The sequence below is a fragment of the Sus scrofa genome, chromosome 3 (assembly GCF_000003025.6).
Source record: "Sus scrofa isolate TJ Tabasco breed Duroc chromosome 3, Sscrofa11.1, whole genome shotgun sequence".
In the NCBI taxonomy this organism is placed as follows: Eukaryota; Metazoa; Chordata; class Mammalia; order Artiodactyla; family Suidae; genus Sus; species Sus scrofa.
The window spans coordinates 1,359,005-1,376,572 of NC_010445.4; the positions used below are offsets into that span (position 1 = coordinate 1,359,005).

General features: G+C 62.2%; 1 protein-coding gene across 1 annotated transcript in view; it reads right to left on the bottom strand.

Moving 5' to 3' along the window:
- Positions 1–17,568, bottom strand: part of MAD1L1 (MAD1 mitotic arrest deficient like 1) — a 323,281-nt gene that overhangs the window by 122,939 nt on the left and 182,774 nt on the right. The window contains exon 13 of the mRNA XM_021085975.1: positions 13,478–13,534. Coding sequence (XP_020941634.1) covers positions 13,478–13,534 — 57 coding nt within the window. The remainder of the gene's footprint in view (positions 1–13,477; positions 13,535–17,568) is intronic.

Sequence of the window (17,568 nt, forward strand, 5' to 3'; positions counted from 1 at the left end):
GCAGACACCGAGTCCTGCCCCCCACGTCGCACACCGGCCGGTCCCTGGCCCAGGATGCCGGCCAGCCAGCGAGACTCACGACGCACGTCTGCATGTTGGTTTCCATGTGCACCCCGCTCGCCCACTTTTAATCCACCTCAGATGCCGTCCCGTCCATGGGCTGCCCCCACTTGGAAGCTGCAGCCCCCGCAGGTCATAACTGACCGCATACTTTGGAGACGTGGGCCTTGACTGGCCCGGGAACTCCCAGAGGCTGATGTGCTGGGACTCCACTTTGAACCCTCTTCCCGGTTCAGAAGGTGAGGTGCTCGGGGCCCACAGGGTTGGGGACACAAGCTTGCGGCGAGGACGCAGGGGCGCCTGAGGCTTCCGCCCCCAGCACCCTGCCCCCGCTCGCTCGTTCACAGGTGCCCGCTCACACCCGCCTCATGCACACGACCCTTGCTCCAACCCCCCAGCACAGAGTGTGGCTGAGCACCCCCTCCCCAGCTCTCAGGGTGACACCCCCCGGCTGGGCCCAGCCACCTCTGAGCCTCAGGGAACCCATGGGCGCTGCTCGGAGCGGCAGGGGGGTCACGGAAAGGGGGAGCGCGGCAGCCGGCCACTCTCTCTCCGAGGAACCTCTGCGACTAAGTGGACCGCGTCTTCTGAGAGCCTCTGCCCCTGAGCCCCGCGGTGGTGGCTGCAGAGCCGTCGGGAGCACGCACCCCGGGAAAGGCTCCAGCCTGCCCACCTCAGGGCCACCCGAAGGCCCCCCCCAAACCCCCCGCTCCCCGACCTCCCTGCCCGTGGGCTCCTCTGCCCACTTCCGCCTCTGATCTTCGCACACTGATCTTCGCACACACGTGCCTGCCTTCCTGGGCTCGCGCGCCTCCCTCAGGGGCGTCAACGACCAGCCGTGCCTGCTCCAGGCACCCGCCAGGGAGCTGCAGGCGGCCTCGCATACAGGGCCGGGGCTGGGTGCACCACGGGGCCCCAGGGATGCCGCACAAGCACGCCTGCGGCCGCGGAAAGCGCCGGGCCAGCCGGGCTCAGCCTCGAGCCCCTTCGGAGGCCGCCGCGTCTTGTCTGCGGCTGACGAAGCTGAGGCCAAGGGCGTCACACGCCCCAGGGCTTGTCACCCCTTGCTCTTTCCACACCAGCTCCTGCAGCACCGGGCGGGACCCCGGAGGCCCTGCGGCCCCAACCACGTGGGAGGAGGGGGTGGGGGAGACCCCGTCCTGGAGCAGAGACAGTGCCCGGAGCTCAGGGACCAAGTCAAGATGGGGACCCTGTCCCACCCCCAACCCCACCCTGGAGCTAAGGACACGAAAGTCTCTGAGCCTGATGTCCTCTGCTCGCCAAGGGGACAGTGACCTCTGCGCGGCAGAGGGCGTGGGACCCCGCTGCCTCTTCCACCTTCACCCCCGAGCTCCGCCCTGCGCCACACAGGTGCCAACGGCTTCCGTCGCCTGCGCCTGGCCCTGGAGCCAAACTCCAGGACAAAGCAGCACGAGATGCTCTCCGCGCACTTCCGTCTCGGCGAGCCCTCCGGAGGTGGGGGGTGGCCTCTCCTGGTCATTGGTCACCCGGGAACGCTGACGGCCGGGCTCCCTGCGGCGTCAGAAGTCCAACGGATCTGCCTGCCCATCAGCGCCCCAGAGGGCGGCGTCTACTGTACCAGTGGGCCAGCATCACGGGGCGGCCAGGCCACGAGCACGAAGCAAAGCGTCACAGCCTGCATCTCCCTCCACCCAACTTCGTCCTCTGGGCTGGAGCCTCGGGACAGCACCTGCCAAGGCCCCACAGACTGACTGGCCAGGGCGACGGCCTTCCTGCCACAGCACACCCCTCTGCATCTCGATGGCCTTCGAGGACCCGAGGGCCTTGGGAGTGGTCCTCCTCAGACCACAGCAGCAGGGCAGGTCACAGGGCCACATCTGTGTCCAGTGGGGAGACACCCGCCACCTCGGATGCAGGGGATGGAAGCAGAGAGGCTCGGCACGTCCTCTCGGGACGCCAGGGGCCGGCTCCAGACGGAGGAGGAGCTGAGGGCAGCGGGAGCTGACGGGAGACCCAGAACGTGGGAGACGTGAGGGCTGGGAGAAGAGCCTGCAGTCACGCCGAGCCCCGTGCCCGAGGTGGCCCTTGCCCCCCAGAGCACAAGGCAGAGCTCAGGAGGGTAGGACAGCTGCTCGGACCCCAGTCAGACCTCCTCGCCATGACCTACTGGCTGCCAGGCCCCACCAGAGCCAGGCGCGCAGAGGAGGCGAGACGAGGGGTTTACCGTGTGGGCAGGGGGACAGGAGGGGCAGAGCACATGCCAAGGGGCATCGCAGCCAGGAGGCCACACGGCTTCTGCAAGCAACTGTTCTGCACAGGTTAGTGCAATATTTACGGAGAGGTGAAAACTCCCCTGACAAACCGGAGAATAACAGTACAAGGCTGGGCAGCCTCGCAACAGGGACCAGCAAACCTGCGGACTGTTTACCGGAGGTCACGGGCCAAGACTCTCTTCCTAAGCCTCCCGAGAGTGAACCTGCCCAGGCTCCTTGGGCAAACACTCTCCACACCCCAGCTCCACCTGCCAGGGACCATGGGCCAGGTCCACACGATTTGGCACGTGCTGCAGTCAGGACAGCAGCCAGGGGCCCAACCACACAACAGCAGGGATGGGGAAAGCTGGGGAACTGGCCTGAACCGGACCCCGGCCCAGCCAACTGGGGCCTCCCAACAGCCCTGGCACCAAGCGAGCACCTGGGACATGAACTTCGCCTTCATTCCTTTCTTCCCACAAATCTCTGTGCCGTGGGCGCCTCTAAAGCAACAGCACTCTCTCCGCCACCTTCTGGAAGAAATATTCAGTGCTCTAAGGAGGTCAAGAAAAAGAGCTTTCTGGAAGGGCCCTGGGGAAGGCCTGCAGGTGGCCACGTGCTAGCGTCAGGCTTTCCCAGCGCCAAGCCCGCCTCCGGAAAACCATGCCCTCACCACCTCCTCTGACACAGAACAAGGCCGCTGAAAGACTGACCCATTTCCAAGCAGCTCTGCTGCATTCGGGAAGAAGGTTCAGGACTCCATCCAGGAGCCCAGAGGCGTCTAGCATCCAACAACACAGGAGTCAGAAGGAGCAGAGAGGGTCTTTTTTTCTTTTTTTTTTCAGGGCCACACCTGTGGTGCATGAAAGTTCCCGGGCTGGGGTCGAACTGGAGCTGCAGCTGCTGGCTTATGCCACAGCCGGAGCAGATCTGACAGCCTCTGTGACCCACGCTGCGGCTCGCAGCAATGCCGGGTCCTTAACCCACTGAGCGCGGCCGGGGATGGAACCTGCCTCCTCATGGATCCTAGTTGGGTTCTTCACCTGCTGAACCACAATGAGAACTCTGAAAATAACTTTAAAGCAGTTAACGAAAACCCGTATTCTCAACAGTCAGGTAGAGAAAAGGAAAGAAAAAGAAAAGACCAGAGTAAAACGTGAAGAGATGAAACATACAAGATACGGGAATCGTCCTAGTGTCAGCGCAGACATTAAAAGGAAAACCCGGAGCATCTGAAGACACCCCGACAGAAACTACTCACAAAGAGAAACGGTGAGAACAGGAAGGTTTTGAACGGAAAGAGCACCAGTGGAGCCGGTCCCCGAATCGCACGTGTGGCGGGTTGGCCCGGGGGTCTGGCTGGGGCTGCGCGCCCGCAGGGCCAAGAAAGGCAGAAGCCCGGAGCATAAAATGCTCAGGGAGGCACAAGGCAGGCCGTGAGCCCGGAGCTCAGCACAGCGGGAAGGCAGCCTGGAGACAGGAGAGCGCGGCAGAGGCGCGGGGACCTCCTGGTCCAGGGGGCGGAACTGACACGCCCGCAACTAGAGACGCAAAGAGAGAAGGGGAGCGGGGACCTGCCAGAGCCCTTCAAGACATGGGGACACTGGGCACACCTGGACCCCAACACTCAGACAACCAAGACGTTCCCAGCACTGGCGCTACCTGCGGTGCCTCCCCCAGGGGAGAGGCTCTGAACAGACCCCTGACAGCTAAGGAAGCTCCGCCATAAGGGAAAACCTCCCACAGAGAAAGTTCCAGGACCAGAGGCTTCACTGGTGACTCCCACCAAACCCTTCAAGGAGAAGCAACAGCGACCCTCTCCACCTGCTCCACAACGGACACGAGGGGGCCTCCTGCCCGACTCATACTGCGCACCCGGCGTCAACCCCGAGAGCAGAGCTGGGGCAGGTGCCAGAGGAGAGGAAAACGGAGGCCCAGAGCCTCTTTGAACACAGGCGTCAACACCCTCGGCAACACACGGGCCAAGGGCACGCAACTGCACGTTAAAGGGTCATGTGCCACGACGTCCCGCGTGGCTGCGGCTGTGAGGTAGGCTGGCGGCTGTGGCTCCGATTTGACCCCTAGCCTGGAACCTCCATGTGCAGCGGGTGTGGCCCTAAAAGGCAAAAAAAACAAGGATCCTGTACCACGAATGCGAGGGTTTACACTGGGAGTGCGAGGGGACGGGAGTCAGGTAACGCAGGTCATGGACCACATGACGGGGCCAGGACAACGGACAGGTCCCCACAGGACCTTCTCAACTGCGGCAGAAAAAACACTGGGCAAACGTGCAACACCTTTCATCATAAAAATAGGCGACAGACCACGGAACAGAAGGGGATTTTTGCAACACGACCAAGGGTATTTACTAAAACCCAGGGCTAACACCACAGTCCACCGAGAGCCTGGACGTCCCCCTAAGATCCGGGGTGGGACAGAGCGAGCACTCTCCCCACCGCGATTCCAGGTGGTACTGAAGTTCTCGCCGGAGGAGTCAGCCCAGAAAAAGGAAGAAACAGCATCCGACACGGAAAGGAAGGGGTCAGGCTGCGTCCACCTGCGGACGTGCCGACGATCCCCCAGAACCACAGAGCGTTAAATTCAGCAAGGTGACGAGATATAAAATCAACGGCACGAAAATCAACGGCAGCTTCCACATGGGCAGTAAAGGATCAAACACGAGATTTAAAAAACCTTCCATTCATGACGGCATCAAAGGGAAGGAAGCACTTAAACGGATACGTGTAACCACGGAGGCAAAAGACCCTTGAACAACGTGGGTTTGAGCCATTTAGGCACGGACTCTTCCCAGCAGGAAGGGCCCCAGTGCGGGACAACCCCGGATGCCGAACCCTGGGTGCAGGGGAGCCGCGTCTCCAGGGGCCGACTACTTGGATTTTTAGCTGTGGGGAGCGTTGAGGCCGCCAGCCCCTGCTTGTTCGAGGGTCACGTGCACACGGAAAACCAGAAACCGCGGCTAAAATAAAGACAAGCTACATCAACGGGCAGACGCTCCGTGTCTGTGGGTTCAAGGGCGGAGCACTGATCAGACGGCCACACTCCGCAACCTGATCCGTCGCGCCGGTGTGATGCCCGCCAAACCCTACAACTCACAGGGCTGCAAAAGACCCCGAAGAGCCGAGACCGTCTGGAAAGACAAGCAGAAAATGGGAGGACTCAGGCCTACTGTTTCGAAACTTGCCGCAAAGCAGACGTCATCACACGAGAGCGGCCGTGGCATCGGACCCGCGTGTGGACCAAGGAGACAGACCGCAGCCGGGACGCCAAGGCCCACGTGACGGTCACGTGACAGCTGACGAGGGCCAGGACGGCGGACGGGGGAGAAACGTCTTTTCAACAAACGGTGCGGAGACAACAAGACACCCACATGCAAAAGAAGGAAGGTGGACTCTTAGCTCACGTGATCCTCAAATATTAACGCCAAACGGATCAAAATCTAAATATAAGAGCTAAGGAGTTGCCGTCGTGGCGCAGCAGAAATGAATCCAGCTAGGAACCATGAGGTTGCGGGTTCGACCCCTGGCCTCGCTCAGTAGGTTAAGGATCTGGTGTTGCCGTGAGCTGTGGTGTAGGTCGCAGACGCGGCTCGGATCTCATGTTGCTGTGGCTGTGGCGTAGGCCGGCAGCGGTAGCTCCCATTAGGTCCCTAGCCTGGGAACCTCCATGTGCTGAGGGTGTGGCCCTAAAAAGCAAAATAAATTAAACAAACAAACAAATAAATAAATAAATGTAAGAGCTGAAGCTAACTCTCAGCAGGAAACAGGAATACGTCTTCGAGACTTTGGATCTGGCAATAGCTTTTTAGGTATGATACCAAAAGCATAAATGACGAAAGAAAGAAAAATAAGCCGGACAGCAGCAAAGCTAAAAGCGTTCATGCACCAGAGGACACTCTGGAGGGAGGAAAGACGAGCCACAGGACGGGAGAGAGGACCGGCAAACTGTGTCCAGCGGCCAGAATCTCTACCGAACTCCTCCGACTCAACAGCAAGAAGACAGTTCAATGTAAAACGGGTGAAGGAACAGAAGAGACCCTTTCTTGAAGAAAATCTACGAAAGGCCAACAGGCCCACGAGGAGAGGCTCATCGCCGGGAGCCATCAGGGACACGCGGGCCCCTGCACGCCCGCGAGGCCCGCGCGGGTGAAAACCCACACCCAGAGACTAAGTGCGTCGCGGTCACTTCTCTCACGCCCGAGAGGGGAAGTTCACGTCTTTGCTTTGTCTGATCCGTCTGGCTAGAGAGTCAACAGCTGTATTCTACGAAGCAGAGTCTGGCCGCACTTTCAGGACTCAAGTCTAAGTGTGTCAGACATGAACACAGCTTCTTGTTCTCAGGAGCAACAGGCACCTTCCCGAAAGGGGGAAAGACGTAGGGGACCGAGCGACGGGTCACGGCAGCCCAGAAAGCCCATCTGGAGCAGGACTCAGAGACGGGGCTCCCAGGAGAGCTGCCCTGCACGGGCGCGGACCCTGAGCAGCGCCAGGCTCGGGGCGGACCTGCCTTCCGCACTGCCCTGCGGCCCCCTGGTGACAAGGCCCCTCCCTCTCCTGAGGAGACTCACTCGCGGCTCCTAGCGTCATCAAACTTGAATGCTAATGGCACCCAAGGGACGCTCGCTAGTCCAGCACAACCTTTAAATAGAGACCGAGCATTAAATTCAAGAGGATGCACTGGCCGGCCCGGGGGAGTTCCCCTACCCCAAAGCAGGACCAGGCCCGGGGAGGAGGGGACGTCCTATTCATTTCCCAGTCACCGTGGAGCTGAGGCCCGGGTTCCAGGGCCGTCCACCCACAGGCCCGCATCCCAGGGGTTCAGGCCGACCTCCCCAGAGCCCCGTGGGGCAGGGCTGCCAGGTGGCCCAGGGAAGAGAGGAGCTGAGAACAGAGGCAGGAACCCTGTCAGAGCTGCCCTTCTGCTCAGCCCTGGGCCATCGGGCACCCAGGCATGTCTCCGGAGTGGCCGCTGCTGCCTGGTCAGGGTGAGAGGGGCCAAAAAGGCCTCGCCTTGTCACTTCCCATCCAGCCTGGAGGGACACACCAGATTGAAGGTCAGAGGTGGCCACCAGCAGCTCACCCAGCTGCTCAGCTGAGCGGGGACACACCTTCACCTCAGAGCCAAGGATGCCCAGCTGGAGAGCACGTTCGGGCCAAAGGCGTTTCTTGAGCTGGCGTGTTTGCCAGGAAAGAGAACGCTCCTGAAACCCCCAGGCACCGGGCGGTTGCAGAGACGGTCCAGGGCAGCCCGGCAGTGGGTGACAGAGATGTGGTGGGTGAACCGTGCCTGGGCGCTAAGGCAAGAGGAGGCGGGAGGCCTGGAGAGGCAGACATAGAAACCTAGTTTTGGCTGAAAAAAGCCAGAAACAAAGCTGCAAATTCTCCAGACCTGGAAACGGTACAGGCAACCCACCGTGGCCAATGCCTGGACCTCGGGTCCTGCTGCCCTGTCTCCTGGCCCCGGGGTGCTGTGTACGTGTGCTTCCAACAGGGTCCAGAGGCTGGACTGCAGCGTCCAGGTGCCCCCCTCCCGCGAGACCAGCTGTGAACACCGGAGGTCAGGAATTCCAGGAAAATCCAATGAAAGCAGAAACTCCCTCTGCAGAAAACGCAGGCACAGAACAGGCCTGGTGTGAGATCTCCATGGATGCTGGGCGCAGACCTCCTTGGCTGCCAGAGAAGAAACGACAAGACGTGCAGGTCTCGGTGCGGGAACGGCCTCCTCCCGCAGTCACCTCCGGCAGGAACACCCCCCACCCCGTCCCGGGAGGCCCAGCCAAGTCCGCCTACGGAAGGGGGTGCAGACAGAGCCACCTGGCTGGCAGGGCCCAGGGCCGCCCCTTCCCCCGCCCCCAACGCGGACCGTCTGAGACTCCAGGATATTCCGGGCCCGACCGCGGGCGTGAGCGCCAAGGCCAGACCATGTCCTGCCCAGCACCACCCCAGCGCCCTGGCAAACGCACGGGGAGGCTGGAGAAGACGCCCGGAAGCTGACGGCACGGTGGCAGCAAATAGCCTGAGGTGACACAGTAAGAAACCGGTGGTGGAGGAAGAGCGACCCCAGCGAGGGTCACTGCAGAGCCAGGCGTCCAAGGGACGCAGGGGCGCTCTGTGCTCGGGGCGGGGGCGGGGGGCGGGGGCTGTGCACGGACCTCCGCTCATGGACCATTTTAAAAGACAAACGGAGCAGTCACTGCTCTGTGGCTGTTACAGACCAACGCTCACTCGGCACCCGTGCTGCGGGTGGGACCCTTTGGGGTTTTCACCTTCCGAGATGTCCGAAGCGCCACCGTCCCTGACCGCACATCCCGCAGGGACGGCGGAGCCAGCCGCTGAAGGACAAAACAGGTTACAGGAAGGACAAAACGCCCGGGAACAAGCCCGGCAGGAAATGGGCAAAGCTCACGACGAGGAAACAAGTGAAGGTCGCAAGAGCCGAGGCGGCGCGCGGACGCGGCGGGGCTGAGCGGTGCCCGTGCCTGCGGGCGCGCTGCACGGGACCTGGCACGAGCTCCCCGCCGGCGAGAGGCACCGGGGGAGCGTCTACGACAGCGACAGCACTGAGAACGACGACGGCAGAACGGTCACAGCCCGGAGGTGCGGAGCCGCGCGGAGGTGGTGCTTGTCCGACGGCCTCCGAGCCGCCCGTCACGCGGCCACCGTGGCACCTCCTCCAGCTGCGGCTCTTTTAAAAGCCAGGCGGGCAGGAGGGTCCTCGTGAGGCCAGAAACGAAATCACCAGCATTTTCCAACGAGCTCTTTGCAGACCGGGCAAGCCCACCTCCAAGACCGGGTCCCCCACAGGCAGGCCTTCCTCCTGTGTCCCCGTCCGGCCACTCGGCACACACGCCAGCACGGCGGCCTTCTGCCCGGCCCCGGGGCGCCCGCCCGCCTGCTGCGCCTCCTTCCTCGTGGGGACGCGCTGGACCCCACTGGGGACCTCTGTGAGCAGCAATAGGCCTGTGTTCAAAGGGCTGCAACGCAGGCCCAAAGCCACGCCTGTGACAAGGACAACAGCGGGGTGGTGCCCACCGCCACAGTCACTCTCGCCAACGGAGAACGGAAGACGGCGTGGCTGCCATGAAGGGGCAGCAACAGGCTCAACCAGGAGGCCTGTCCTCCATCCAGAGGGAGAACTAGGTTCTGTGAGGCTGAAAATACATCCCGGAGGCAGGAACAGCATGCAGAATGACACGGAAGGGTGAAAGACGACGGCGTGCTCAGAGGCAGCAAGGGAGGGGGTGTGGGGCCGACGCTCGCCCACTCGGGCGGCCCGCACCCGCCCTGCGGGGAGGAGGTGAAGACGTCCCTGGGAAAGGCGGGCTCGGGGGTAGTGGCCGACCCCCTACGCTAACCCCCTGCGGCCTCTGACAGCCCTGCCCGCGACAGAGGATTTCAGCTAAGCGATGCAATCGTGTGAGTCCACTTCCCCCCCGGGCAGCGGCCTCATCCTGAGACACGAGGAGCCCAGGCTGAGCGTCTCCAGCCGGCCTCCAGCAGCCTCCCCCGGGGCCAGCGGGCGAAGGGCCCACCTCGGAGACCCAGCAGTTCGGCTCGACTGACGCCTCCCTAAGTAGCTTGGATCTTTTCTTTTTTCTTGGTTTTTTGCCATTTCTAGCGCTGCTCCTGAGGCAAATGGAGGTTCCCAGGCTAGGGGTCAAATCGGAGCTGTCGGCCTGCGCCACAGACACAGCAATTCGGGATCTGAGCTGCATCTGCAACCTACACCACAGCTCACAGCAACGCCAGATCCTCAATCCACTGAGCAAGGGCAGGGATGGAACCCGCAACCTCATGGTTCCTAGTTGGATTCATTAACCACTGAGCCATGATGGAACTCCCAGCTTGGACCTTTTATTTTATTTATTTTTTTTTAATTTTTTATCTTTTATTTATTTATTTATTTTTAATTTTTTTGTCTTTTTGCCATTTCTTGGGCCGCTTCCGCGGCATATGGAGGTTCCCAGGCTAGGGGTTGAATCGGAGCTGTAGCCACTGGCCTACACCAGAGCCACAGCAACACAGGATCCGAGCCGCGTCTGCAGCCTACATCACAGCTCACGGCAACGCTGGATCGTCAACCCACTGAGCAAGGGCAGGGATCGAACCTGCAACCTCATGGTTCCTAGTCGTATTCGTTAAGCAGCTTGGACCTCTTAAAACGTGGGAACTCATGCCACCTGGCAAGGCTTCTCTCTCCGTGTTAAAAGGCAAGAAGGCAGGCGTCTGGGGTGGAAGGGCAGGCACAGGTGCTCCGAGGCGGAGGACCCGGCTGGGGGAGGCCCGCTCTTCTCGGTCCCAGGGATCACCTCCGATGCGACAGTCCCGCCAAGGACGAAGTGCTCCAGTCATGCCAGAACGGATCCAGAACCTGCAGAGTCACCACCAGCCACACAACCAGAGGTGCTTTGGATAACTGACCGGAAGGCAGCCGGCTTCGCGGGCAGGCTAGGATAACGCGGAGCCACCGGCAGTGGGCACACTCGGATGACGGTGGCCGGTGCCCAACAATGGAGGCTCACACCCCCCGGTGACTCACTGGCCCTCGACGGTGGCGTCACAGCGTCAGCAAGGCCCACTGGGGTGGACAGAGCCCCTCGGGGTGACAAGTGCTCGCGCCACCATCCCTGCGATCCGTGCCTGAGCCCCTCGGAGCCAGAGCAAGCACTGCCAGTGCTTCTGGAGGGAGAGCCCAGGGGGATGGCCTGGGGTGACCCCCCCCCCCGCCCCTCCGCATGGCGCTGTCCTCAGGTGGTGTGATCCGGCTGGAAAGCACTGGTCATCGGGCTGCATGGAGCCATGACCACACTGCCTGCCCGGAGCTGGAGCAGAGGAGAGTGGCGGGAGGCGGTCGGCTGGGCTGGGGCCTGCTCTCCTCTCCGTCCAGACAGCGTCTCCCGGAGGAGGCCTGGCGGGCAGGCCCCCAGAATCAGAAAACACATCTTCAGTCCTCACTCCTTGAACTTATAAAGGAATAGAGTGCTTCGCACAGCTAGAATCAAAAACCTCCCTTCTCCAGCCAGGGCCGCCCGACCCGACTGGGGAGGCGCGTCAGGGCAGCTGAGGCCTGAGACGCGTTCCGCGGGATTTAACTGCGTTTAAGGAGAAAAGCAAGAATCGTGCTTTTTACGATCACGCGTTGGCGCGGGTTGTTCATTAGTAAAGAAAGGTCAAACTGTCTTTGTCCTGCCCTCTGCGGTTAGCTAAAGATGTTTAAATTTTCCTTTTCTTCTCTGTTTTTCTTCCTACACAGTGAACTGACTTCGGGCCAGACAACAGCAGGTGAGGGAGCTGCAGGCTGGGAGCCACGGTTCCCCCCCGCCCCGCGCGTGCAGACCCAGAGGAGCCCCTGGGGGCACTGTTACCAAGGCTGTCCCCAGACAGGTGGGGGGACGCAGAGCCAGCCCCCCCCCCCCATGTGCTTTGGTCACTCCCCGCCCCCAGCCTCCTGCCCCTCCAGCAGTGAGGGCTTTACATCAGAGCAGAGTCTTCCCCAGGACCAAATGAGGGCACTTCCCAGGTGCCCCCACTCCCTCCGGGTCTGAGGACAGGTCCGTCGGGCTCCGGGCTGCCACCGGCATCGGTCTGCCAGCCCTTTATCTCCTCGGGGGCTGCGGAAGACCCCCTGAGCCAGCTCTGGAGGGAGAACGGAGCTCACAGGCTCCCGGAGTGAGTGCGGCCCGCCTGCACTCCTGCCCTGGGCGCTGCCACCTCTGCCCGTCCCTTGAACTGGGAAGAAGAGAGATGTGCCATAAACAGCATGAAATAAGCTAAGATGAGGGAAGCAAAGGCAGAAATGAAAAAGCCGTCTGAGGAGGCAGTGACGGCTCAGAGCCAAAAACAGGGTGGAAAGAGCTGGGCGCAGAGGGCACAGCGTCCCGCCCGCGCGCACCAGGCGGCCAGCGCCTCACCTCTGCGCTCAGCGAGTGTCAGCAGGGCAGGAGCCAGGCCCCCACTGCGACCGCCCCTGCAGGGTGAGGACACTGGGACCAGGCACAATCTTCCCGACGCCCCAAGGAGAATGTTCCTGAGGTCCCCCAGTGGCAGGCTTTGGGGCGCCAGGCCTCCAGGAGGCTGTCCACCTGAATGACACCAGACTTGCCCTGGAGATGGGAAATAACACTTGGGGGGCCCTGCAAGTCCTACAGTTTAACGGGGCGAGAAGAGGGACCAGCCATGAGGATTTCGAGGCCCCTGAGCGCCTCATGCAAAGGACACAGACCCCACGGGCTGAGCACAAGGGAAGCGCTGGCGGAGGCACGCCCCCCCGCAGCCCAGGGCCCCCCTGCAGCCAGGAGCCAGGGGGCGCAGCAGACTCTGGCCTCCCTTCCACTCAAGGCAGCAGCTCGGGTCCAAGGCCCCAGGGCGGGGGGAGGGCTGGGTCAGGGCCAAGGCTCCAGCCCCCCGGGTGCCCTCTCCTCCGGCTCTGCGGACCTGCCCGGACCCGCACGGCTTCATCTCGCCTTCCTCCCGCCTCACGGACGTCATGGAAACAAGAGCCTCAGACCCACGCCCACTCGGGCCAGGGGACAGAGCTTCCAGGCCTCCAGGGCCTCTTCAAAGACATCTCCCCCCACTGGGGACACAGTCAGCCAGACACAGGTTCCCCCTTAAGGAGCCAGGACGAGCCATGGACGGCAAGGAAGCGCCGGCGCCCCAGGGCTGAAGGCCAGGCAGCCGATGTCTGACTGCCCACGACCGCCCGCTGCCCCCAGCGCGGGACTCTTCCCACTCCCTGGCACAGCCCCACCGACAGAAGCAGGCGCTTTGGCACCCGGCAGGCGATCCTCGAGGACTTCCGCAGGTCCAGCCTGCCCTCCTGCCTCCCCAGGACACAGCTCTCCGATGACACCCCCCATGCCAGGGGCCCCTCGGTGCACAGCCGCCTCCGGCTCTGGGCCATACTGCCCCCCAGGACAGACATGTGGCGCTGGAGCAGTGGGGCAGGGCGCGGTCTGCGGGCTCTGTCCTCTGGGCACACCCGCAGGGTCAGGGGTCAGCGTGCTGTGGCCCCTAGACGCTCCGGCCAGGGCCGGGGACTCAGCAGCCCAGCCCCGCCCCCGCCGCAGCAGCACCTCCGACGGCGAGGACCACGGCCACGGTCCCGAGTCCTAGGCTGCGGGCTGGCCGCAAAGGCCACCGACCACGTGCGCCTCGGGGACTTACCGCATCGGCTCTCTGTTTCTGGCCTCCCAGCTCCTCCAGGGCCTGTGACAGCTGAACCTTCAAGACAGGACAGAACGTGACGTCAGTGGGGCGTCTCCTCCTGGGGCCCAAGGTCCCTCACCTCCCCGTCTCCACCGCACCCAAGGCTGCCGGGGAGGCCCCAGATCCCCACCGTGTGGAGAAGGGGCCGCAGGAACCACAGCGCTGCGTCCGCCGAGCCCACTCAGCGAAGGTGACGGGGCATTTCGGCTGGACAGTTACTGCCTGGGCTGAGAGAACGGGACAGCAACTGACTCTGCCTGGCAAGCTCACGTTCTGGAAGCAGTAACTGGAGATTCTTCTGATGGGATCGACATCCAGGAAAACCCAAGGCCCCCCGGCCACCGCCTCCTGCACAGGACCCCGGGATGCAGGCAGGGCCCCTCCCCCACACCAGGCGTGGTCACAGCCGGGGTCAGGGGTCGGAGCCTGCCCCAGGCCCAGGCTCACTCTCACGGCGACAGGCAGGGGCTCGGGACTGGCCTCACGCTTCTCCGGGCGGTGTGAGAGTGACTGTCCCGATGGAGCCGAGGCAGCCCCCGCAGGCCACTGAGCTGCCCGGCCAGGGAGGGAGGGAGAGCGGAGGAGGGGGCAAGGCAGGAGGGGAACCAGCCCGCAGCCCCGGGCCTGGGGGCGCACCCCGACAAACTAGACCAAAACCCACAGCCAGACCCGCCCAAGGACCCCACCGACCAGCTGGCCATTGGTCCTGCGGCCGGGAGGAGCTTCTCTCAGCCCCGCTCGGCCGCACCTCAGGTCCAGCGCCGAGAAAAGGCACAGCCGTCGGGTAGGCAGGAGGCAACCAGGACGTGGCCGCCAGGTCTGCCTGTGGTCTGGCCCACAGGAAAGGCCACTCTGTGTCCATCAGATGGGCAGAAACAAAGAATCCTGGCTCCGCTCAGCTGGGGCGGATGGGAGTCAGCTGCATCTTATTCACACGGAGCGTGGGAATAAAAGCCAGTAGACCACCCGGGAAATTACTCTGAATTGCCCCACCGTGGCCTCTGACCCAGTGGCCCCCCAGGCACGTGCTCCAGAGAAACCATTACGCGTGCGCACAGCCATCTGTACCACCCGCCACCCGCCGATGACAGCAGGGAGACCCCGAAACCGCCGGGACACCGTGGGCAGGGGCCACTCAGCCGTGACGCAGTGCGGGCACGTGGGCACGCAGGGGGCCTCGGGGGGGCCACCCAAGGGGCAGCAGCATCCTCCCACAGCTCTGCGCTCAGACGCGTGGGCAAGCGGGCAGCGGCCCTGAGCAGGGGTCCCAGGGCCAGTCCAGACCCGAGCCGTGGGCCGGTCCACCGGGGACCCTGGGCCAGGCTGTGGGACGGCCACGGTGCAGGTCACGCCACAGGCCTCTGTGAGGACGCGACGTGTGGGCAGCGGACGGACGGAGATGAACAGGCATCTGAGGGCTCGTCTGTGCCTCGGCCGCTCAGCCCGACATCCCCAATCCCGCCCCAAACGCACACAGCCCGCTTCTCGGACCCCCCCGCCCCGGGACCCGCGGCTCAGAAACACCGCAGCGTGATGGACGCCAGGAAGGCGCGGGCCGCCCGAGAGGCCCGAGGAAGGGGCAGCCTGGCCCGGGAGGAGGGCGACCCCGCACCGCAGCCGGGATCAAGCGCGTGCAGCGTTTCCGCAGGGAGGCCTGCCTCGAGCAGCTCGTACAGGGACCAGGGCCACGGGGGGGCGCCACCGCGGCCAAGGCCGGGCTCCCCCCGCGCCCCTCCCCTGCCAGGCCGGCGCAGCTGTGCCAGGCGTCCCGGTCTCCCGGGGGCAGGGTCACGGTCAGGAGGCAGACGCTGACCGACTACGGCGTCCCCTGAGAGATGACCAGGACAGTGGGGCTGTCACACTGTCACCCAGCCGCAGAGAAAGTGGGCTTCTAGAGACGGCGGGAGTCCCGCTGTCCAAAGGACTCAGGACCAAGGAGCGGGGACCCCAGGGGCTGTGAAGCTCGTGTCTCCATCTGTGTGACATGCCTCCAGCTTCCGATGTGTGTACTTGTGAGTGTGTCACACTTCCGTGAAAAAGTAGCGTGACAGGCAGGGGCCGCAGAGACCTCACAGGGCTATTTTAATCTCCAAGTGAGAACTGAAGACCCAGCACCCACCAGCACAGGAGCCCAGGCGCAGCGGGGACAGGAGGCTGCAAAGCCCCTTGATGGCCGGTTCCCCACACCCCGGGGGACGGGGGCTGGAGCCCAGGGAAGGCCAGGGCCCAAGGTCACAGGTCACAAGGACGTAACGAAACGGGGGCCTCGGCCCCCTGCCTTTGGGCTCTGCTTCACACATGCACTTGTGACAAAGTGTGAAGAAAGAGGAGGCAACAGTGCCAGTCGTCAGGGGCCCTTCTAGGCAGGGGCCTCCTCGCGTGGACAGCAGCCTGATGGCAGGTGTGGGCCACACATGCGAGGAGCTCGGCCTGGAACGGGGGCTCTGATGGGCGACCCTGACTCCAGCGCAGCTTACAGGATGGAGGCGTCCAGCCCTCAGGACCACCGAGCCATCGAAGCTGTGCTACCCCTCCCAGACCCTGGGATGTGCCCGGCTCCACCCCCACGAGGCGCCCAGAGGGTCCCCACGGGCACCTGCATGGACCCTGCCTGGCTCCGTCCACCCCAATGTGGTTTCCCTCAAGCGGGGGGCCTGAGGCCACAGCTGCAGCACCCCTGGGAACTTGTGGGACAGCAATATTTGAGCTGCACCCCCAGGCCGCCAGGGCTGCGGAGGACCCCATGGATCTGTGTCTTCGCAAGCCCTTGGGCCACGGAGGCTCAAGGGGTTTAAAGTGAAGCCGGAAAACAGCGCAATCCCATCACGCCCCATCAGTGCGGCCTGAAGCAGAGGCATCCCCGTGGCGGAGCAGCTGTTAGCCCTCTGAGAACGTGGACTCAGACAACCACCCATGGACCAGAACAGAAAAAAACCAACAAAACCAGGAGCTGTTTTGTTTTATAGATAAGCAAAATTGACAACGCTTTCGCTAAACTAACAAAGAGACGAGGCTCAAATAAATAAAATCAGAAATGGAAGAGAAAAACACCATAAAGTACATGCCATAAAAACACAAAGATTCGGAGCTGCCACTGTGGCACAGCCGGTGAAGGATCTGCTGCTGTCTGGGCAGCAGCTGAGGTTGCTACTGAGGTGCAGGGTTTGATCCCCTGACCAGCTCAGTGGGTTAGGATCTGGCGTTGCTGCCGCTGTGGCTTAACCCATATGCTGTGGGTGCAGGCCCCAAACCAACACCAAACAGAAAGACTCAGGAACTACTGTGATCAGTTATACACCAAAACCTGGATGACCTAAAAGAAACAAGCTCCTTATTTAAATCAAGAATGAATCATGGGGGAAAAAAAAGAAAGAAAGAAAAAGGAAATCTGCTCAGGGCAGCACCGAGGAAAGAGGAGCAGTCAGTAACGTCAAAACATCTCCCTACAAAGAAAGGCCCAGGACCACATGGTTTCATGGGTCAGATTTACTGCCCATTAGAAGAGTTAGCGCCAAGTCCTTCTCAAGCTCTTAAAAACATCAAAGATGGAGTTCCCGTCGTGGCGCAGTGGTTAACGAATCCGACTAGGAACCATGAGGTTGCGGGTTCGGTCCCTGCCCTTGCTCAGTGGGTTGACGATCCGGCGTTGCCGTGAGCTATGGTGTAGGTTGCAGACGCGGCTCGGATCCCGCGTTGCTGTGGCTCTGGCGTAGGCCGGCGGCTACAGCTCCGATTGGACCCCTAGCCTGGGAACCTCCATATGCCGCGGGAGCGGCCCAAGAAATAGCAAAAAGACAAAAAAAAAAAAAAAAAAAAAAAAAAAAATCAAAGACAAGGGAACACTTCCAAACTCACTTTACAAGGCCAACACTGCCCTGAGACCAAAGCCAGGCAAGGCTGCCACAGGGAGAAGCAAAAGCAAAACAAAACAGGCAAAAATCCCTGATGAACACAGATACAAAAATCCTCAGCAAAATACGAGCAAACCACATTCAACAGCACATTAAAAAAGAGCACACACCACGGTCAAGGGGGACTCATCCATGGAA